This window comes from Abramis brama, assembly GCF_963993115.1.
Source record: "Abramis brama genome assembly, chromosome: 10".
Lineage (NCBI taxonomy): Eukaryota > Metazoa > Chordata > Actinopteri > Cypriniformes > Leuciscidae > Abramis > Abramis brama.
The window spans coordinates 33,553,984-33,577,245 of NC_139972.1; the positions used below are offsets into that span (position 1 = coordinate 33,553,984).

At 39.4% G+C, this 23,262-nt stretch overlaps 1 protein-coding gene across 1 annotated transcript; it reads left to right on the forward strand.

The window, feature by feature from the left end:
* Nucleotides 1–3,254: 3,254 nt before the first annotated feature.
* Nucleotides 3,255–22,722, forward strand: LOC311091240 (interferon-induced GTP-binding protein Mx-like; the record flags this gene model as incomplete). The annotated part of the gene is made up of 13 exons (XM_084127060.1): nucleotides 3,255–3,264; nucleotides 3,580–3,777; nucleotides 10,888–11,022; nucleotides 11,657–11,811; nucleotides 12,264–12,402; nucleotides 12,512–12,710; nucleotides 14,275–14,353; nucleotides 14,632–14,754; nucleotides 14,865–14,997; nucleotides 15,087–15,245; nucleotides 17,179–17,255; nucleotides 17,341–17,604; nucleotides 22,498–22,722. The coding sequence occupies 13 exons, from the start codon at nucleotides 3,255–3,257 to the stop codon at nucleotides 22,720–22,722; spliced, it is 1,896 nt and encodes a 631-aa protein (XP_083983186.1).
* Between the last annotated feature and the right edge of the window lie 540 nt (nucleotides 22,723–23,262).

The window sequence follows — 23,262 nt, forward strand, 5'->3', positions numbered from 1 at the left end:
AGTTTTGATTGGAGGCTCCATCAAGTGCACTGCACTTTTATCATCACCATTGTTGAGATTCATACACTGACTCTTGATGTCTGTGTGTGTCTGAAAGATACAGCAGTTCAAACCTTTATTGTACACAATGTTTTAAAAATTCTTCTGATTATCACAGCAATGATGGATCACATGCTGTAGAATCATAGGGTTAATACAATCAATAATGTTAAATTAATAACACATATAATCAAAGATAAGACTCTATAAGAGCTCAGTGAATCAAACATGGTGATTGCCATCATCGACACACAACCAACATCACATGATTCATTTTCTCTCTGATTTCCTAGCCATAATCAACATGTCTTATAAACACAGAGTTACAGCAGGCAGAGAAGAGAAGAAAAATGAATGTCAGAAAGTCAAGGGTCAAGAGCCCAACTAAAGCAGTCACTGATCTCTTGGTCGCATTAATGGTGACTTCAAATGAAACAATAAATCATCAACATCTAAACCTCTGTTAATTCTCAAACAGAACTGTAGACGTCTGACAGAAATAAAGTCAGTCTGGTTAGTAATAAGTGAAGCTGGTAATGCTGTTTGTGGAGTTGTTTAATCCTCCTCTGCTGAGATCTTCACAGATTCAGTGTTTTTTATCTTCAGTTGATTTCATCTAAGGCTGTGGCTGAAGTCAGTTGTAGTTCTTGTGTTTCTGCTCGTCTCTTTTTTCTGTTCCTGTTGTTTCTCTAAATGGACATTCCCAGAATTCCCTGTGTGACACTTCACATTTGATGCTATTTCATTTAAATAATTATGTTTCTTCTTGGTTTTTGTTATCAGTTTTATACATTTGGGGTTTATATTACATCATATATTGTTTAATGAATGTTTATGGAATTATTTGGAGTCATGTGTGTGTCACCATGATGGTGTTTTGTGTTTGTGTGTATGACACTGTGCACCTTCTAAATATTAACATGTGCCTCAGTTTGTGGAAAACTAATGGTGTACTTAAATCATTGTGTGTTTTTCTTTTTTACCACTTGTGTTATTATGATGGTTATCAGTATATTACAAAGTTTATGTAATATAACGGTTGTCCCATGAAAACTAAAAGGTTCCTACTGTATTTTTTATGGTAAAGTACTGGGAACCACAGCTGATGTTTCTTTTACCACACATTTAAATCCTGCTGAAGGTTTTTTTTTTTTTTTTTTCAAAGTAAGGTTGCTACCATATTTTTTACGGTAAAATACTGGCAACCAAGCTGACGTTTTTTACCGTAAATTTCACAGGTTTTTTTTTACATTGTGTTTTTTTGCCCGTAAATTTAAATCCCATAAAACATAAAAGGTTGCTACCTTATTTTTTACGGTAAAATACTGGCAACCACAGCTGCCGTTTTTTTACCGTAAATTTCAGTTTTTTTTTAACAGTGTACACATAATGGACAACTAAAAGACTTTCAAACTCTCAAGGTGAAACATGGTCTGGTAAATCAAGACTTAGAAATAGATATGATATTATATGATATATAGATATGAGAAATAGATATGAGGAAATTACAAGGGGAAGCCCAGACAGAAGGGACGGCATCATTCTGAATATATTCCGGTTATCTTATATTGTGAATACCATTACAAAAATCATAACAAGGCTGTACCAAGGTCTCCAAGAAAGCAAACCAATAAACACGCAATATGTCAAAAAGAAATGGGAAAAGGAAATAGGCACAGCAATAGATGAGAATGACTGGGAAGTAATGTGTAAAATGCAGTGGAAGACAACTTACTCGCTAACTGGAAAAACATAATGAGATTTTTTACTACCCCTGTTCAGAAAGCTCACTAAAACATAGGAACAGAGATTGTGTGGCGTCAGCGACGCTAATCATTATCATATATTCTGGGCCTGCCCAAAGGCTGTACCCTTTTGGCAAGAGGTACACAGATGCTTAGAGAATATTTTCCAAACTAATATCCCTTTTGATTTCTTACACATGTACCTAGGTCTGGAAACCCCAAAATCTGACTTCAACTGCAGATAAGAACCTGTTTAGGATTATGTTATTATCAGCCAGAAAGGCCCTGACAATAAAATGGCTTCAACCAGACCTACTGGGCACTGAGGACACTATAAATATATAGAATGGAGATACTCACTATGACCTTAAGATTAGAAAAGGAGAAATGTATTGGTCTAAGGTCTAAGTGGATTGAGTATATAAGAGCAATAAGACTGGATCTTGTCTGAGGTCTGAGCAGAGGGTAGACGACACAGGGTTTGGAAGGGAGTGGACAACAGGAGAGAGAGGATTGAAATAAACTGTAGTTTGTGTTGTAGTTTGTTTGTGGTTTTGTGTAAATTAAGCACTATACGAGATTTTATCCACTTGTACCATTTGTAAATAGTTTTTTTTTTTTTTTGTCTACATGCAATCACAAAAAGGTCAACATGTATGTGAGGCAATACAAAATACTAATCTCCTTTTGTTTTCAGACCAAATGTTATGTTTGGAAAAGTGCATAATTAATAAGCATAAGTCACACTTATTGTCACATAGTTATTATGCAAGTGTGTTTTTCGCAGATAAATGTCAGAAAGGTTTGCCTCCAATGTCTATTGTCAAATGTGCAAGATCTTTATAATAAAAAAAGTAAAAGAATAAATAAAAATAAATAAAATAAAATAGTGCATTACTCATTTGTTCCTGTGTAGTTATTCATTAATGAAGGAACAGTATTCTAAAATGTTACCGAAATTACAAAAGAAAGCAAGACAAAACTGAAAATGATCTTTGCTGTTTTATCGACAGCCATAGTAACTGCCTTGATAAACATGATAAGAATTTATCTTTTAATGAGTTCTGATTGAACCTGTCTGTGTCTACAGATAATGTCTATGACAATTCAGCCAAGTCATGAGTCATATCCAGTTCCTTACAACTTTAGATTTATTGGTGTTCATTCTTTTAATAAATAACAGTATGAAACACAACCCTCATATACCTTTCAGACGTTAAACTGTTATTACACACAACGCAAGCGTAAGGTAAGGAGACAACAGTTTCTTTCTTTTACATTTCTTTTTGGGTTAAGTGAAATTACTGCATTGAACATGGTGTTTGCTAAGACTTGACATGATATTTTGGCTTATTGCAGACACCTTATCATTTTTTCTAATTATTTCAGTAATATCAGCTTAGAATTCTTAATTCATTTTCAGACAAACTATGGATCATCCAGACAAATTTAAAGACTATGATTCCCAAGATGAAGGGAGGTACAGTATTCAGCTTAATTTTTTGTATAGATTTGACTGTTCTTAGTTGCAAATTAAACATGAAAATATGTAATATTATGTGTATATATTGTACATATAATATGACAACTTTAATTTGTAATAATACATTTAAGTGTAATTTCTACCACAGAATGCTGTTAAACACAATACAACAGATGTTATGGTGGCGTTTATTGGTTTGAAAAATTAAAGTTCAGAAAAAAAAAAACACAATTTAAATAATCGAATTGATCATCTAAACAAGATGTAAATAATATCTCTGTTTGATGTTTTTATTATAAAGCTCATTTTCAGACTCACAAGCTCCCGGAGCATTCCACAGTCATTTCATTGAGTCTGTTCAGCCTTTGATTGAGCTGATTGACTCTCTGAGGATGATCGCCATTGATAAGGATATAGATCTGCCATCCATTGCAGTGGTGGGAGATCAGAGTTCTGGAAAGAGTTCTGTTTTGGAGGCTCTCTCCGGGGTGGCTTTACCTCGAGGAAGTGGTAAGACTCTTAAATTACTTCAGCTCCTCGCAACTAAATGAGAATGACTGGAATTATGTATTGCAGTGGTGCAATATGTTATTGCCATGTCCCCATCTATTAAAATGAAACTAATTTACATTTGTTAATGTAGCTGATGGTTGTGTCCAATGAGCTTTAATATTAGTAATATAATAATAATAATAATAATAGTAATTTGTTACATTTATTTAAAATGTTATTTTATTTATAAATATATATATATATATATATATATATATATATATATATATATATATAAAAAAAAAAAAAAAACAAGCATAAAAAAATAAACAAGCAATTTAACTTAAAGGAGACAACAGTAATTATGTTTTAAAGATTTTATTGAAAACTGCCTGAGACAAAACACAGGCTTTATGTTGGTTTTAAAATTTTCTAACAGTTTATTTGAAACAATGAAAATTGCATATTTTCTGTCAGTTTGCACAGTTTCCGTTTTTCTTTTTTTTAATGAAGCATTACAATGTGTATTGAACTGAATAAACTGAATTAACTTTTTTTTATTTCCTCTGACCTTTCTGTGTTGTTAAAATACATAATTATAATTTTAATCAGGGTCGTGCATATAAATTATGCAGGACAGTGGCACAAACCAAAAAAGGGCACTTGGGAGGATTGGAGAAAATTACGTTCATAATTATTATTTTAAATATAATTAAAGGGGACCTATTATGCCCCTTTTTACAAGATGTAAAATAAGTATCTGATGTCCCCAGAGTGTCACGACACACACAAGAGGAGACAGATCCAAGTGCAGTATGTTTTAATTAGGAGATTCCAAGAGAGTAAACAATCCAGGCATGAGTCGATATCCATTAAATCAGTCCAACAATAAACACAGATCTCACGGGCAAGGGAACAAGAACACAGAAGTGTCGTACATTTTACAAGGACTCGACAACACACACTGAAACGGACAGGACTATATACACAATCATAATTAAGGTGATAGAACGCAGCTGAGACTGTGATGGGAATCAGGTGTAGCGAACAGGATTATGGGAACTGAAGTTCATATGTGATGACACCGTGAGGGAAGGAGGACATCTCGTGGAAACCCGGGGAAAAGCAACCAGACACTGTGACACAGAGTGTGTATGTGAAGTTGTAGCTCAAAATACCCCACAGATCATTTTTATAGCATGTTAAAATGGACACTTTTTGGTCCCTTTAAATGCAAATGAGCTGGTGCTCCCGGCCTCTTTAAAGAAGAGGGCGGAGCTTCAAGAGCTCATGCATGCTCAAGTGACAGGACAATCTCACGCAATGAAAATGTCAGAAACTCTCAGTAGTGGTGTTCAGTTCGAACCGGAGTCGGACAATAATGCCCACAAAGCCAAAGAATATATGCTGCATGTATATAGAACAGATTTAGATTAATCACGGTTATAACTTATGTTGTCATCTTGCTTTTATCCATTGTTAGTACAAGCCTGTTTTAGAGGTCCTCATCCGAATGATGGTCAAATCTTTACTGATGAGTTTTATGAAGTTTATTGTACTTCACGCCAAAGATGAACCATCTGTTTCACTCCAGAAAGTCACTGTAAGAGCTGAGTAAAACACGGTACAAGACATGCACAGTAAAGTCTCATACATAAACTCTCTCTCTCCCTTGCATTATCATCAACATACATTACACAAAAACACTCGTTACGACTAACAGTAAACAAATATACAGACCTACTGTACTGAGAAAATGGCGGACAGTGTACAACTCGCTCAGGGCGGGATCTATGCTAATACGACAGAGTCCGTCAACAGTCATGTTACAAATATCCCAAAATAAGTTCATATATAAAAATGTGATACTGGTTTTCAAATTTATCATTTCACACCTGTTTTTTTTTATTTTATTAATAGAACAAATGAGATGGACTGTAATAAAATGAGTGATCATAACATTAAAGCTGCTTAAAGGACTTTGAGGTATCATAAATGCAGCCTATACTGTTATGTTTGGGTTAAGGTTGGGTGCAGTCGGATACACTTTATGGGAAAGTTTAGGGAAAGTCATCAGAGCCCCTCCCACTGATATTGTTAAAGACATTAGAACTACTTGTCCTTTACTTTTTGTTTGTTTTTCCCACTTATAAAAGTATTTTAATTATGAAACTATACCTTTTAATTTTATTGAAAGGGTCCAGTTGTGGTTAGGTTTAGGCTTGGGGGTGTTTAGCAGCTACCATATAAAAGGTCTGTATTTGATTTGATTATTTATTCACTATTTATTCAGTTTCACTAAAAGCTGTTATTTCATACTTCGAAAGATACGAAAACAAAACATAGAATATATGTACTTCATAAATATTTTTGAACCCACAGTCATGGCATGAAAATACAATAAAAAATGTTATTGTGAAAAAATACTTTATATTAAAAATCTTTATATTAACTGATTTTCTATAAATTAAAAGAAATTTATAGAAATTTTAACACTTCAGTAGAGATGATTTACACATTACAAAAAAAAGTGAACTATTCTATCTTTGGCGTGTATGAAAACAATTGATATCTAAGGTTAGCGCATGGCATAAAGAAAATCATAAAGTCCCCTAATTGTAAATTATTTTTTAATATCATTATTTACAAACATTTGATAAACTCTTTTGCTTTTAAAGACTGCAGCCTCTAATGTCAGTCGCTATTACGCCTCTTGAGATCTGGGGAGTGAGGTTTTACCTGCACAGTTCTTACTAGCTGGCCTCCATAACACATATACACCAAACTGTAACCTGTGCTCTTCTCAGTTGACTCTTAGGCTATGTTCAGACTACAGGCAAATCAGATATTTTTCTCAAATCTGATCTTTTTAGGCCAACTGTCTGCATTTTTAATAGCTAGTGTTCAAATAAGATTTGTGTGTCCTGATATAAACCTATCTGCATGAGTTGCTATAAGGGAAAAAGGCCATAACATCAGCTCTGTAGCGGATATTTAATATCCAAACTATTGTGAAAACACTATTTATTAGGTAACAAGATCAGCAATTTAAGACAAATCATAATAATGATCTAGCTCTGCAGTATTTGGCTGCATTCGCCCCGCTCTGTTCGGGCACATAATACAAGGCACTTTTTAAATACAAACGGGACTTTATTGATTATTCTAACACATAAAAATAATATCTAACACACACACACACACACACACACACACAGTCACATGAGTTACAGAAAGAAAGTGAGGCAGGGATGAGTTTTAAGAGAGTGAAATGATGAAATCCCAAGTTTCTAGCAATAGATGCACTTTAATAAGACATGACTTGAATGAACTATCAATCATTAATTTAACCCTTTTATTGTTTCTTTGGTGGGGTTATTAAATTAATATCAATGCACCAGTTCAGCTAGAAATCTGGAGGTGTTTGTTGTTTAGGTCTTCCATGGGGATTCCCAGCTTCGTTGATTTGCTGGAGTCTCTCTCTCATGGCTGGAGTTTGAAATTTGAGATGGGCTTTGCGGCAAAACTTAACTTAGAACATGCAACCCTCCATAGAAAAGAAAATAAACTAAGTAAAAGAAAGAAAAGTAAGTAAGACGAAAGTAGTTAGATGGCTTGAATGAAGCTGCTCAGTCTCAACTCATGTTTGTCTCCCAAATCTGATCTCCACTCTGTCTCTTTGTGTCCTGAGGTTTTAACCCGAGATGTATGTCCAGCCTTCCGTTGGAGATCTGATCAAATAGACATTGTCTTTAGCTTGGGGTGTAACTATTTTTAGTTATCAGTTAGTTATCAGCCCTTATCAGTCGGTCACTCTTGACATACGTCGTGACCGATGGATAGGAATCTCGCTAGAGAGGCCAATCTACTTCGAGTGAAACTAAACCGAGCCAATGCACATTGGCGTGCAGTCATTTGCATCAGCTGTGCAGCCATGCAGCGTGGGTGTATAATGGGCAGAAGGTGCGATTGCACTTCAGCTTTTTCAGCCAAGCTTTCGATGCTGTTTAATCTACGGAGTGATCAAACAACGAGCAAGTTCTTCAAGATGATCTCTCATGTCTGGTGCGGGCGATACAGCGCAGCAGCGGGGTCGACTTTCTTTTTCTCTCTCTTTTGTTTTTGTTTGTGTTACTGAGCAAAACAAAAAAGGCTGTTTTCACAGCTAGTAATAATGCTGCAGGTCTGCTCGCCTGCTCGGTGCTCTAGGTGTGCGGTCCCCTTGTCTATTCTCCGTTGTAGCGCCCTCCCTGGTGGCCACCAGGAGAGGTCTACTTCAGTAGAATAGCTTGGGTGATCTGAGAGCTGAGGGTTTCTCCTTCGGGGAACCAACCCCCTAGGGCCCCTCCCTCTCTAGCGCATCACAAGCTGTGCCGCTTCTGGATGGGATTGCTGGTCCTTTAAAAATGGAGGAACCTAGCGTTTCATTCAGGGCTCCAGCTGAGGGCAAATGTTGATTGCTGCATCGGAGAGAGGGGCTGTTTCGTTCTGGAAATGAGGATGACGCTGAGTTCCCACTGTAATAGTGTGTGTGCTTATGCTGAATCAGATTCAGAACTGACAGCCATGCTTTCCCGGGTCTTTCCCGGATGTGCATTGAAAAAGCAGTATGGGGATAGGTATATTGGTGCCAAAATATATGGAACGCCAAAAGTGCCAAATTCTGCATAAAAGTTTTCACCTCTCTCACTACCCTTGATGATGGGGTGCGAATATTTTAAGTCAAAATTCTGTTCCACCACTGGAGTCAAAGTGGTACCTAAATTCTCAACAAAAAAAAAGAAAAGAAAAAAGAGCAGTTCCTCTATCCCTGGGTTTGAAGAGGGCCAGGAGAGCAATGGGAGGAGAGAATCCTCACCACTCTCATCCGCCTCTTCTATCGCCAGCGGACAGCAGTGTGCAGTTTGAGAACACAACCAAGCCGCCTCCTGCACCTCCTGCCCCGTGGAACCAGGTAAGTGTTGCTTAGCACACTCAGACTCCGCTACGGGCTACCTCCCAGAGAGAGCCTCCCGAGCTGCGTCCCTGTGTTCCACCTCACTGCCCCACTCCAGGTACGCCTACAGTCCCTTTGGTCCAGCTTGTATGGTCTCTGCGAGCCTGGTTAGCGCTGGTTAGAGTTTGGGGAGGCTCAGGTAGACCTGTTTGCCTCCTCAGAGACCTCCCAGTGCCCCGGGGCCTCCGCAAATATGCGTTTCCCCCAGTGAGCCTACTTGTGCAGACACTGTGCAAAGTCAGGGAGGACGAGGAACAGGTCCTTCTGGTGGCTCCCTATTGGCCCACCTGGACCTGGTTCCCAGAACTCATGCTCCTCATAACCTCCCTGGCCCATTCCTCTGAGGAAGGACCTTCTGACTCAGAGACGGTGCACCCTATGGCACCCAGCATCCAGACCTCTGGAAACTCCATGTCTGGTCCCTGGACTTTCCCTGGTGCTTCAAGCATTTCAGGATGCTCCCTTTGAGCCTTTGCAGTCAGCAAAACTAAAGCTTCTCTCCTTGAAGATTTTGCTGCTGATTGCACTGGCCTCTATCAAGAGGGTTGGGGACCTGCAAGCATTTTCGGTCGACGAATCGTGCCTAGAGTTCGGGCCGGGTGACAATCACGTTGTACTGAGACCCCAGCCTGGCTGTGCCCAAGGTTCCTACCACTCCCTTCAGGGACCAGGTAGTGAACTTGCAAGGGGTGCCCCTTGAGGAGGCAGACCCAGCCCTGGCTTTGCTCTGTCCCGTTCGTGCTCTGCGTATGTACATGGACAGAACTCAAAGTGTCAGGCCTTTATCCGCTGAATCCTTGATAACCGGGTCTAGGCTTGGTCCCATATGTGTGACCCTACGGGGATCCCATATGTGTATATTTATCCACGGCTGCTCTTAACGGAAGCCTGTGTCTTTCCCTTGGGCTAAGTCACCCAGTATTCATATGCAGTACAACCTTCGGGTTAGTCCATATGTATATCCTAACATAACTCCTTCGGGAAGAATGTGGCTTCCGCAGCGTTCTCCTTCCCATAGAAAGGGCATGCTCCTCTCCTATCATCCTTCCAGGCAAGAAGGTGTAGAGGCTTGCTCAGGGCGCTGGATGGAGTGCAGCAGCTGTGGCGCTTTGGTAGGGATTCCTATCCGTCGGTCACGGCGTATGTCGAGAGTTACCGACTGATAAGGGAACATCTCGGTTACATATGGCAACCCTCGTTCCCTGAAGGAGGGAATGGAGACGTACGTCCCCTCGCCACATCTGCTGCGACCCGTCGGGGCAGCCAGCTCATCGGCTCGGCTCCTCAGCAAAAAACTGAAGTGCAATCGCACCTGCTGCTCATTGTATACCCGCACTGCGTGGATGAACAGCTCATGCAAATGATTGCACGCCAATGTGTATTGGCTCGTTTTAGTTTCACTCTAAGTAGATTGGCCACTCTAGCTAGATTCCTATCCGTCGGTCACGACGTACGTTCCCACCTTCAGGAAACGAGGGTCACCATATGTAATCGAGACGCTCTTCCTCTCACCATGAATTACATGTTATCTGATTAGTCCCATGATCTCTTAACGTTCCTGCTCTTAGCAGAGTATAATTTAGACATGATTTCAATAATAGGAATAAGATATATTTTACACATTTGATTCATACAAAAATTAAAGAGATGAGAAGACATTTACGCTGATAGTAAACGGTAATGGAGACTGGTATATATTGTGATGTATCTTTGTATCCGAAATCTTTGAACATACCGTTTGAATACCGTATGAATACTTCTGGCATTTGTGTCACCGGTTTTGACGTTATCATTGTGTTTTGTATTGAGAGTGCTGAAAAAACTTTTAAAGGAGCTATATAAAATAAAGTTGTTATTATAATAAAGTAGACCATACTTGTGCTACAATCGAAAAATTCACTGTAAATCTTAACTAAAATTTTCCCCTCTGTTAACCTTCCGCATTATTGGCACATCCGAGAAACCTCTATAATAACATATGCGTAGTGCAGTGAGTGCACTCAATATCATATAAGGAGAAGAGGGAGGAGCATTTTGTTGCAATGTGGGGAAATAAATGAGATTTGAAAACTTGAGGCCCACATACCTTGAGATCCTTGAGAAACTTTGTGCTTTTTTTTTTTTTTTTTAAGGTATAGTCACTCGCTGTCCTCTTCAGTTGAAATTACGGAAGTTAAAAAAAGGACCGTGGTCAGGGACCATTTCCTACAGTGGTTACAGTGAGACCTTTCATGACCCATTAATGGTGGATAACCTTGTCAGAGAAGGTCAGTATGAACAGAAACTCTTGCATATCATAACCAGCATCAGTTGTAATGATGCCCTGATGAATGTCATCTACGAAAAAGGACTAGCCTATATTCCATCTGTGTTTAACACAGTTGAGCAAAACTCAGAATGTTTGCTTCCTCAATTCAAATTCAGAAAGTCAATTGTAATTGTAAAGAGCTTCTCCATTCAGCTGTGAATGCTGCACAACCCTGGTGTCCTGAGATGGATTTCCAGGGTCAAATTCACCAATAAACCTTATTCACAGTAGCACCATCTTTGATTTTTATCGGGAATGAAAGCTAGGCTGTGAGGGACAGACATGCATCTCTTCAATAGGCTGTACTGATATGTAATGTGTTTTTGGATTATTCTGCTCATGAAACACTGGAAAAACATCTTTCCAAGGAATTTCAGTTGACAAAAAACTCCCGACAATATAAGCTGTGGAAAATTGTAAGTAATCTAGGAGCTTTATACAGCTTTTTTTTTACTGCACACAGCAAGTCTATCCCTCACAGCCTCACTTTCATACCTGTCATGGTGCTGCTCTGAATAAGGTCTGTACCACTTGAAAATCCCAAACTAGTCTTGTTTGAATCTGCTGCAAACTTATGTATGTATATTTGACAGCTCAAAACAAGCTTGCTGGAAATACAGTTGGAATATGTGATGAACTCATCTCTTTGGAAATTTCATCTCCTGATGTGTGTGACCTCACTCTGATCGATCTACCTGGTATAACCCGTGTACCTGTACATGGTCAACCTGATGATATTGGCGATCAGGTGAGTGAATAGAGTCTTAAAACACAAATCTAAATGGCTGTTTGAAAGTATGTCAATATTATGAACATTTGTGTTAACAGGCATTTAAGCTATCAACCTGCACCTGCAAAAAATATACATCGCATTCAGTTTCAAATCAGTGGATTTAATCAACACTTGTTTTTCACGCCCTAAGTAGTCTATTTGTAGCTGACAGATGAAACTTAGTCAACATGAACTCAAGCAGAGAAAGAAAAAAATACTTTCTTAATACATTTTCATCATTCATAATAGACATTAATGCATCTGTACACATTATTCAAAGTTGTTGAATTTATTTATTTACTTACTTATTTATTTACTTATGTATTTATTGACAATGGAATGGAAGTATAATGGGTGCTGTGATGTTTCATGGTGGCTTAAAGATTATCACCTTCTTAACCAAAGGACATTTTATCTTTTATTTTTAGATCAAAAACTTGATTCTGAAATACATTGACAAAAGTGAAACCATCATTTTAGTTGTTGTGCCCTGCAATGTTGACATAGCGACAACAGAAGCACTGAGAATGGCACAAGGTGTAGACCCAGATGGATACAGAACTCTTGGTTTGACAACTTTTCATATTTCTACAGTATATTTCTTCAGACCAACCTGTAGCATTATGATTCATGCTTATCCTAACTTTTAACTTTTTTTGTTGAATTCATGGCATAGCAATTCTCACAAAACCAGACCTTATTGACAGAGGAGCAGAGAGTGATGTTTTGAACATTGTCCAAGGCAAAGTCATTCCTCTCAGCAAGGGCTACATTATTGTGCGATGCCGTGGTCAGAGTGACATCAATAACAAAATCCCTCTTTCTAAAGCCATGGAAGTGGAAATGAAATTTTTTAGGAACCACCGATATTTCAGGTAATTATAACTTTATATGTATTATATTTTATATTATACTATATATATATATTATACTATATATAAACTATAAATTATAACTGAAACGGTTTCTGTTTCAGTTTCACTTTAAATGAATTTGTTTTGAGCGGAACTAAAATAACCAAGTTTATACATTTTTCATTTCATTTACCGGTATTTTACATTATTTCAGAATTAATAACAAAATACGACTTATAGGCCTACGTAACATCTGTTTTTTTTTCTCAAAAATGCATGTTTATGTGTAGCATATTTTGTAACCATGCAGCAAAATATTTAAAATATCTTGAAAAATTACTTTTTAAAATTACATAAATTACTTTTTAAACCATTTAACTGATAATTATTAATCAGTAAAAAAATATTACTGTCGGTTAACCAGTGAATTATGAGCATCCTATATTAGTATTCTTATGGCTTGACTTTGAAAAATTGTAAAAAAAAAAAAAAAAAAAAAATGTTTAAACGTTTGTAGTGAGAGAGAGAGATTGACTAATCAAGTGCATTACCTGCATCTAGCTGATATTCTTCAGGTCAATCTTAATCACGAAATCAGTTTAAATGTATGCTGAGGAAAGCAATATCTTTGTCTTTGTCCATTTAACAGTTAAAGTGATTTCCCACGACATTTGTAAGTTGAGTCTTATAAGGTCTTGTTTAAAGTAAAAACAACGTCTATGGTCACAACCTTGTTTCAGTCCCTTACAATATAAAAATCTTTGCTACTGATTCACTCATAAAGTCTTTGCCGAGAGCCAGAGGCAAATTCCTGAAGGACTGGCAGAGATAAAGCCGTTCTCTGCGGGTACATGACTGCTGAACGGCAGCTGACTGCCTGAAACCCACATCTCTGAAAACCTCTAAACAAATTGTCAAATAGTGCTATATTTATATATAAGTCACACATTTGAGGTCTAAATAACTACATTCTTGCCTTAAAAAATTACATTCCGTGACACAACAAAAGTAGCCCTATTTATAAAATGATGGTGGGTTTGCTCATCCGCTGTTTGAAATGCTGCAAGCGCAGGATACAAATGGTGAAACGGTTCCCGTGGTCATACTGGTAGAACATCTGTAATGTATAGTTGTTTTGGGTTCATGTTTCATGTTATACTAGTTTCATGTCAGTCATGTTTCTTGTCTTGTCTTGTGATTCCCTTGCCCTCATGTGATCCTGACATGTGCATCACTAGACTTTTGTGTCATGTTGTCATTGGTTAATTGTCTAATCATGTTCACAGGTGTCTTGTTTAGTGATTAGTCCAAGTGTTGTTCGTGTAACCACTGTGTGGTGAGTGTTTATGTCAAGTCAAGTGGGGTCATGTCAAGTTATGCTTAGTCAAGTCTTTTTGTATTTTGATCATGTTTGGATGTAAATAAACTGCACTTGGGTTCTGCAACTCACCTCCAGTGGATTCGTTACAACATCGCATGGCTGGAAAAGGTTCTCAGCCAATCAGATTCAAGAACCAGAACAAACTGTTATATAAATTAAATAATAAATAATAATAACAATAATAATCAATCTTTTTCTTGACAGCTCTCTATTGAATGATGGTAAAGCATCTACTCGATGCTTGGCAGACAACCTAACCAAAGAACTGGTTGATCATATCAAGGCAAGCACTTTTTGATTATGTTCTTACCCTTTTTCTTTCTCTTTCTTTCTTTCTTTCTTTCTTTCTTTCTTTCTAAATAATACAATAATCTTCAGAAGAACAGATGAACAGATGATTTTAGTGGGTCACAAGTGGTCACAGTTTATTAATTTTAGGATTTAATATTTATTTAAAGGTTTAATAAATATTTATATAATTTAATTTAAATAATATTTTAGTTAGCCAGCTAATACAATTATATTGAATTCTATAATAATTATATTTTCTTATGGACACAGAAATCGCTACCCTACTTAACTGAGCAGATTCAGACTAAACTACTCAGTGTTCAAAGGGAGCTTAAAAACTACGAGCAGGGACCACCCGTTGAAGAAGAGCTGATGGGACCTTTTCTCAGTAATGTAAGAGCTCTGAGAATAAAGCACAATATATATCCATCGTACCCTCTTATCTATACATATTTATCCCATAAATTATGCAAAAAAATTCTAATTGATTCTTCTTCCTATAGATAATAATGGAGTTCAGCGATCAAATAAGTGAAATGAGTAGAACAGGACATTTAAAAGACAAAAACATTCATGCACTTCTACGTCCTGTGTTCAAGAAATGGGACATCTACCTAAGAAGCACTGAAGTATCATGTGAGTGAAGATGTTGAAAACATGTGACTTTTTAGGATTGTACCAAAATCCCTAAACTAGACCTTCCCTTTTTGTTGTTAAAAATGTAGTCACAGCAAGAGTGAATGAAATGATAGACAAGTATAATGAGATGCATCGTGGCAGAGAATTGCTTACGTTCAGTGAGTTCTGTGAATTTGAATGTGTCATCAAAGACCATGTGGCAGCCCTTCAAGAGCCAGCTATGAAAACACTGAAGCGTGTACGAGGTTAGTGCATATTTTATAAATATACAGTATAGTCAGCTATTATTAGTTATATATATAGTAGTTATATATACAGTGAGGAAAATAAGTATTTGAACACCCTGCTATTTTGCAAGTTCTCCCACTTGGAAATCATGGAGGGGTCTGAAATTGTCATCGTAGGTGCATGTCCACTGTGAGAGACATAATCTAAAAAAAAAAATCCAGAAATCACAATATATGATTTTTTAACTATTTATTTGTATGATACAGCTGCAGATAAGTATTTGAACACCTGTCTATCAGCTATAATTCTGACCCTCAAAGACCTGTTAGTCTGCCTTTAAAATGTCCACCTCCACTCCATTTATTATCCTAAATTAGATGCACCTGTTTGAGGTCGTTAGCTGCATAAAGACACCTGTCCACCCCATACAATCAGTAAGAATCCAACTACTAACATGGCCAAGACCAAGAGCTGTCCAAAGACACTAGAGACAAAATTGTACACCTCCACAAGGCTGGAAAGGGCTACGGGAAAATTGCCAAGCAGCTTGGTGAAAAAAGGTCCACTGTTGGAGCAATCATTAGAAAATGGAAGAAGCTAAACATGACTGTCAATCTCCCTCGGACTGGGGCTCCATGCAAGATCTCACCTCGTGGGGTCTCAATGATCCTAAGAAAGGTGAGAAATCAGCCCAGAACTACACGGGAGGAGCTGGTCAATGACCTGAAAAGAGCTGGGACCACCGTTTCCAAGGTTACTGTTGGTAATACACTAAGACGTCATGGTTTGAAATCATGCATGGCACGGAAGGTTCCCCTGCTTAAACCAGCACATGTCAAGGCCCGTCTTAAGTTTGCCAGTGACCATTTGGATGATCCAGAGGAGTCATGGGAGAAAGTAATGTGGTCAGATGAGACCAAAATAGAACTTTTTGGTCATAATTCCACTAAACGTGTTTGGAGGAAGAAGAATGATGAGTACCATCCCAAGAACACCATCCCTACTGTGAAGCATGGGGGTGGTAGCATCATGCTTTGGGGGTGTTTTTCTGCACATGGGACAGGGCGACTGCACTGTATTAAGGAGAGGATGACCGGGGCCATGTATTGCGAGATTTTGGGGAACAACCTCCTTCCCTCAGTTAGAGCATTGAAGATGGGTCGAGGCTGGGTCTTCCAACATGACAATGACCCAAAGCACACAGCCAGGATAACCAAGGAGTGGCTCTGTAAGAAGCATATCAAGGGTTCTGGCGTGGCCTAGCCAGTCTCCAGACCGAAACCCAATAGAGAATCTTTGGAGGGAGCTCAAACTCCGTGTTTCTCAGCGACAGCCCAGAAACCTGACTGATCTAGAGAAGATCTGTGTGGAGGAGTGGGCCAAAATCCCTCCTGCAGTGTGTGCAAACCTGGTGAAAAACTACAGGAAACGTTTAAAATCTGTAATTGCAAAAAAAGGCTACTGTACCAAATATTAACATTGATTTTCTCAGGTGTTCAAATACTTATTTGCAGCTGTGTCATACAAATAAATAGTTAAAAAATCATACATTGTGATTTCTGGATTTGTTTTTTTTAGATTATGTCTCTCACAGTGGACATGCACCTACGATGACAATTTCAGAGCCCTCCATGATTTCTAAGTGGGAGAACTTGCAAAATAGCAGGGTGTTCAAATACTTATTTTCCTCACTGTATATATATATATATATATAATATATATATATATATATATATATATATATATATATATATATATATATATATATATATATTAATATAAATATATATTTATATATTTAGCACTCATAAAAGACACCCAAAAATAAACAAACATCACAAATGTTCATATCTCGAATTCTGATTGAAAATGTGAAGATTTAGCATTTTTGTTTTAAAGCCATTAACAATCTACAATTCTTCTTCTTGTTACAAACAATTTTATTTTCAGAGATTGTTCAGAATGTGTTCAGAGAGATATGTTATTTATCTTTTGACCAGTACCCTGCACTGAGATGCATTGTATCTGTAAGTACAATTTATTATTATTATTATTAGTAGTAGTAGTAGTAGTAGTAGTAGTAAATGCAATGTATTATGATGTACTCCTCAGAAAATGATTAATAACATTCAGTCAAAACAAGAGGCCAAAGTGGAGAAAAGAATCAAGGAGTTCATTGATATGGAGAAACTGGTCTTCACTCAGGACAAGGTATTACAACAGAAACTTGATGACTCTGACCTCCCTCAGAAGACCGGGATGGACTCTAGTGATGAGAACCTCTATGATGATGATGACACAATTTTCAATTCTAAAGGCTGTGCGTTTTTAGATTCAAGGAATCTAGTTCCAGACAAACTGGCTCTGTATCATGAGGTGGGTTGCAACTCATACTATGAAATGTATTTAACTAGATGTACCGCATCGCGGTACAAAATATGACCGCCGCTCAGGCCTGCACTGGCTTTCCACAAAAATAAATGACGTGGAGTAATTTGGCTGTATTGCGTGTTTATGTATATACCTAAAAAAAGTAATAGTATGTGCATGTCTGTCTGTGTGTGTGTGTGTGTGTATGTGTGTGTGTTTGTGTATGTGTGTGTCTGTGTGTGTGTGTGTGTGTGTCTGTGCCTGTGCGTGTATGTATGTGTGCGTACATGTGTGCGCGTGTGTGTTTGTGTGTGTGTGTCTGTGCATGTGGATTTGTATGTGTGTGTATGGGTGTGTGTCTGTGCGTGTGGATGTCAGTGTGTGTGCATGCTTGCGTTTGTTTGTATTCCTGCATGTGTGTGTGTGACAGTATCATCCTAAACCAGCAACCCTTCGCTCAACAGCACCATCTACAGGCCGATGAGTGTACAGTCACTAAATGTGCACATAAATGAATTTATTTTATACCCCCCCATGGATGAAATTCTACAAAACTTAGCAGAGGATACCCCCAGAGGATGTCAAGTTAATCATACACATGAAATATGGTGCAGTTCTGAACATCTCCACTGAAGATAGGGGCGATTAAAGCAGAATAATATTGCATTTTCATTTTTTATGGGAGGGGCGCAAATCACAAATGAGTGATTATGGGCTAGGTTGATGTGGGTCCTTAAGAGCAACATACCATAAAAATTTCTTCATCCTCTGTGCCACGGTTCAGGTAGTTATTTAGGAAAAACTGCATTTTTTTGGGTTTGGGGGGGCCCAGCGCGGAGGGCGGGGGGAGTGGCCCCCGGGGACCAAACGAAATTTTTCCGTAGAAGTCTAGTGGGGCTACATGCCCACCAAATTTCATGTTCCCCGGTGTTTCGGTGTCCCTGGTATCGTTGACGAAAAATTTACGGGGGCCCCAGCGCGGGGGGGGAAGTGGCCCCCGGGGACCAAACGAAATTTTTCCGTAAAAGTCTAGTAGACGAACATACCATAAAAATTTCTTCATCCTCGGTGCCACGGTTCAGGTAGTTATTTAGGAAAAACTGCATTTTTTTGGGGTTTGGGGGGCCCAGCGCGGGGGGGGAGTGGCCCCCGGGGACCAAACGAAATTTTTCCGTAGAAGTCTAGTGGGGCTACATGCCCACCAAATTTCATGTTCCCCGGTGTTTCGGTGTCCCTGGTATCGTTGACGAAAAATTTACGGGGGCCCCAGCGCGGGGGGGGGAAGTGGCCTCCGGGGACCAAACGAAATTTTTTCGTAAAAGTCTAGTAGACCAACATACCATAAAAATTTCTTCATCCTCGGTGCCACGGTTCAGGTAGTTATTTAGGAAAAACTGCATTTTTTTGGGTTTGGGGGGGCCCAGCGCGGGGGGGAGTGGCCCCCGGGGACCAAACGAAATTTTTCCGTAGAAGTCTAGTGGGGCTACATGCCCACCAAATTTCATGTTCCCCGGTGCTTCGGTGTCCCTGGTATCGTTGACGAAAAATTTAAGGGGGCCCCAGCGCGGGGGGGGGGAAGTGGCCCCCGGGGACCAAACGAAATTTTTCCGTAAAAGTCTAGTAGACCAACATACCATAAAAATGTCTTCATCCTCGGTGCCACGGTTCAGGTAGTTATTTAGGAAAAACTGCTTTTTTGGGGGTTTGGGGGGGCCCAGCGCGGGGGGGGAGTGGCCCCCGGGGACCAAACGAAATTTTTCCTTAGAAGTCTAGTGGGGCTACATGCCCACCAAATTTCATGTTCCCCGGTGCTTCGGTGTCCCTGGTATCGTTGATGAAAAATTTACGGGGGCCCCAGCGCGGGGGGGGAAGTGGCCCCCGCGGACCAAACGAAATTTTTCCGTAAAAGTCTAGTAGACCAACATACCATAAAAATTTCTTCATCCTCGGTGCCACGGTTCAGGTAGTTATTTAGGAAAAACTGCATTTTTTTGGGTTTGGGGGGGCCCAGCGCGGGGGGGGAGTGGCCCCCGGGGACCAAACGAAATTTTTCCGTAGAAGTCTAGTGGGGCTACATGCCCACCAAATTTCATGTTACCCGGTGCTTCGGTGTCCCTGGTATCGTTGACGAAAAATTTACGGGGGCCCCAGCTAGGGGGGGGAAGTGGCCCCCGGGGACCAAACGAAATTTTTCCGTAAAAGTCTAGTAGACCAACATACCATAAAAATTTCTTCATCCTCGGTGCCACGGTTCAGGTAGTTATTTAGGAAAAACTGCATTTTTTGGGGTTTGGGGGGGCCCAGCGCGGGGGGGGAGTGGCCCCCAGGGACCAAACGAAATTTTTCCTTAGAAGTCTAGTGGGGCTACATGCCCACCAAATTTCATGTTCCCCGGTGTTTCGGTGTCCCTGGTATCGTTGACGAAAAATTTAAGGGGGCCCCAGCGCGGGGGGGGGGAAGTGGCCCCCGGGGACCAAACGAAATTTTTCCGTAAAAGTCTAGTAGACCAACATACCATAAAAATTTCTTCATCCTCGGTGCCACGGTTCAGGTAGTTATTTAGGAAAAACTGCATTTTTTTGGGTTTGGGGGGGCCCAGCGCGGGGGGGGAGTGGCCCCCGGGGACCAAACGAAATTTTTCCTTAGAAGTCTAGTGGGGCTACATGCCCACCAAATTTCATGTTCCCCGGTGCTTCGGTGTCCCTGGTATCGTTGACGAAAAATTTACGGGGGCCCCAGCGCGGGGGGGGAAGTGGCCCCCGGGGACCAAACGAAATTTTTCCGTAAAAGTCTAGTAGACCAACATACCATAAAAATTTCTTCATCCTCGGTGCCACGGTTCAGGTAGTTATTTAGGAAAAACTGCATTTTTGGGGGTTTGGGGGGGCCCAGCGCGGGGGGGGAGTGGCCCCCGGGGACCAAACGAAATTTTTCCTTAGAAGTCTAGTGGGGCTACATGCCCACCAAATTTCATGTTCCCCGGTGCTTCGGTGTCCCTGGTATCGTTGACGAAAAATTCAGTAAGGTGACGGGAAAAAAAAAAAAAAAAAACTTTGACAATCCCTATATGACCGCTTTCGCTAGCTACGCTAGCGGCGGTCATAATTATTGTCAGTAAATGTAAAGTCATTCATTTAGACACTGTAAAAATGTAATGAACAGCTAATGTTGTGTATGCACTATAATATCTAAAGGGGCTTTAAAGTTGAAGTGTGTCCTTTCAACGCCATTAGTGTCACCAAACAAAATGGCAAAGAATCAACCAATCTGTCACTGGTCTAGATCTAGATCTGTCACTGGTCTAGATCTAGATCTGTCACTGGTCTAGATCTTGGACTTACCAAGTTGTAAATTATAGCAAGTTTCTAAATAAAGGTTCCATCTATCCATTATGGTCCATGAAGGACATATCGGTTACATATTTATCTTTGGTTCCTTGCATAGGTTTACTCAATGTTGCGTCTGTAGCTGACTCTAGTGGAACACCCTCTGGTGTCACAATTGTCTGAAGCTCGATTGTCAAGAATCATGCAAATTATCTGGCTGATGGCATACGCACTGTCCACATTACATCACTGATGCCTCATAAGGGAGTGCCTATGCCATCACAATTCAGATTTCCCTACAAAGGAAAGTGTAGCGGAGCTGAGATTACATCCATAACTATGGGAACCATAGACCACAGCGCCATACAAACACCAAGGTGCTAATTTATCAGCCCGTTAAATGACACCTTTTTAAAACAGCTAAGACTTGCCTTAAACGTAAACCTCTGCTTAGCGTTCAGTGCCCTCATAGGACAAAGACTGTGCAATCACCAAAAAACTGCCTCACCAAAACCACAGATTGAGTTCCAATAAGAAAACCAACCGTGCAAGCAGTGTGTTTGGTGGCTCGAAGAGCTAAGCCAGTCACTCTTCTTAGGTCACTATCTCCGTGTACTCCTTCTCTGCCATCTTAGAAATGGTGTTGAAGTGAGATGTAAGTGCAACATGCCAGCCAGAAAGCACTTATTCAACTTGGACTTTTACTCCAGTTGAGCTTGTACCTCCCAGTGCAGCTTCAACTTGTCAACAGCACATGAAATCACATCAAACAACTCTGTATAAGCCAGAGATGGATGAGCTTCCTGCCCACTCGGGGGAGGCATGTCGGTTGGACTGCCGCAAGCTCCTCAGAAGTCGAGGACAAAACATCATCCTCATCCAAGCTAAATGAAATCTCACTGTAAGCCTCCAGACTTGGATATAAATCCTTGGGGGTTAGCTGATCTTCCTTCCTTCCTTCCTCAAAAATAAGGACAGAAGACAACAAAACACTTTCACCCTGAAGTTTTTACAGTGTGGACAATTAGATAAGTTGCTAAGCATTCAGTGAGCATGCTGATAGATCAATAACTTAATGGACTTAAGTGTGTGAGGACAATATGCGTCCTCACTCATAATGAAACAGGTACACAGAGCCACACCCTTCTGAGAATAATCCACTCAATGAACACAACGAATATAAACCAACTACCATGGGAAGATAAATCTTCTTGAAGAAGAGAAATCGGAGTATTGATGACGCAGGTGGTTGCTTATGAGGCACCAGTGAGTCTTCAACCAATTGCCATAATTCTTTTTACTGAAAAGTTCTTCAAGGAACAAAAAAAAAAGGGTCTTCATAAGACATCACTGTAAAAACCCTATTTTGGTTGTTTTACCAGGCACTTTTATTTTTATGATCAGATCGATGATCAGTTAATAACAATTTTAAATTGAGTCAGTATGTGCAACCAAACCACACAATGCAGGTGCATTGGCACAAGAGATTCACCAGATATATCACTGTAAAGGGAAGCCAACTCCAAAAGGTGGATTAATTATCTTAATTTTTCCATGTCCTGTCTCCATATAGATTGTCTATCAACGCCTTACAGACTATGTGCCCATGCTGATAATTCTCTTCATGCTGAAGGATGCGGCTAAGACATTGCGGCATCAGATGCTAGAATTGAGGAACGGGGCAGATGTGGTCAGACTGCTGAATGAAGACTCAGAGCGAGGACGCAGGAGAGCTGATCTAAAGAAGCGACTGGAACGCCTCACACAAGCTCAAGAACTGATAAGCAACAGACTCTGAGATGTTTTTATCAAACACAAGTGATATGCATAAATTTAGCATCAGGGATGCAGGAATTGGCTACCAGATATACTATAATTACCTAATAATTACTATCATTTACCTTATTTCAGATTAGTAATTCTATCAGTTAAATCAGTAACAAACAATATTGGATAAATTGTTTAAATCTTGGCTGAATAGAAATAGTACAGTAGGCTGTAATGTCGTCTAAGGTTGTCAAATTGACTTACATTATCAAACCAATTATTTCTACTTCAGACATTCCTGTAAATCAAACAGTAGATTAAGTAGACCACACCATGATCACGGGTTCAATTTCCATGGAACGTATGAACTGATATAATGTATATCTTGAATGCACTATATTTGACTTTTGATTCAAGTTTCTGCCAAATGCATACATGTAAATTTAACCTGCATCTTAAATTATGTTTGGATTTTAATAATATTTTAATACAAAAGTTCTTATTGAGAATTAACAGAGGTTTAGCTCTAGTTAATGTTGATGTTTCATTGAAAAAAATGTTTAATCACCAT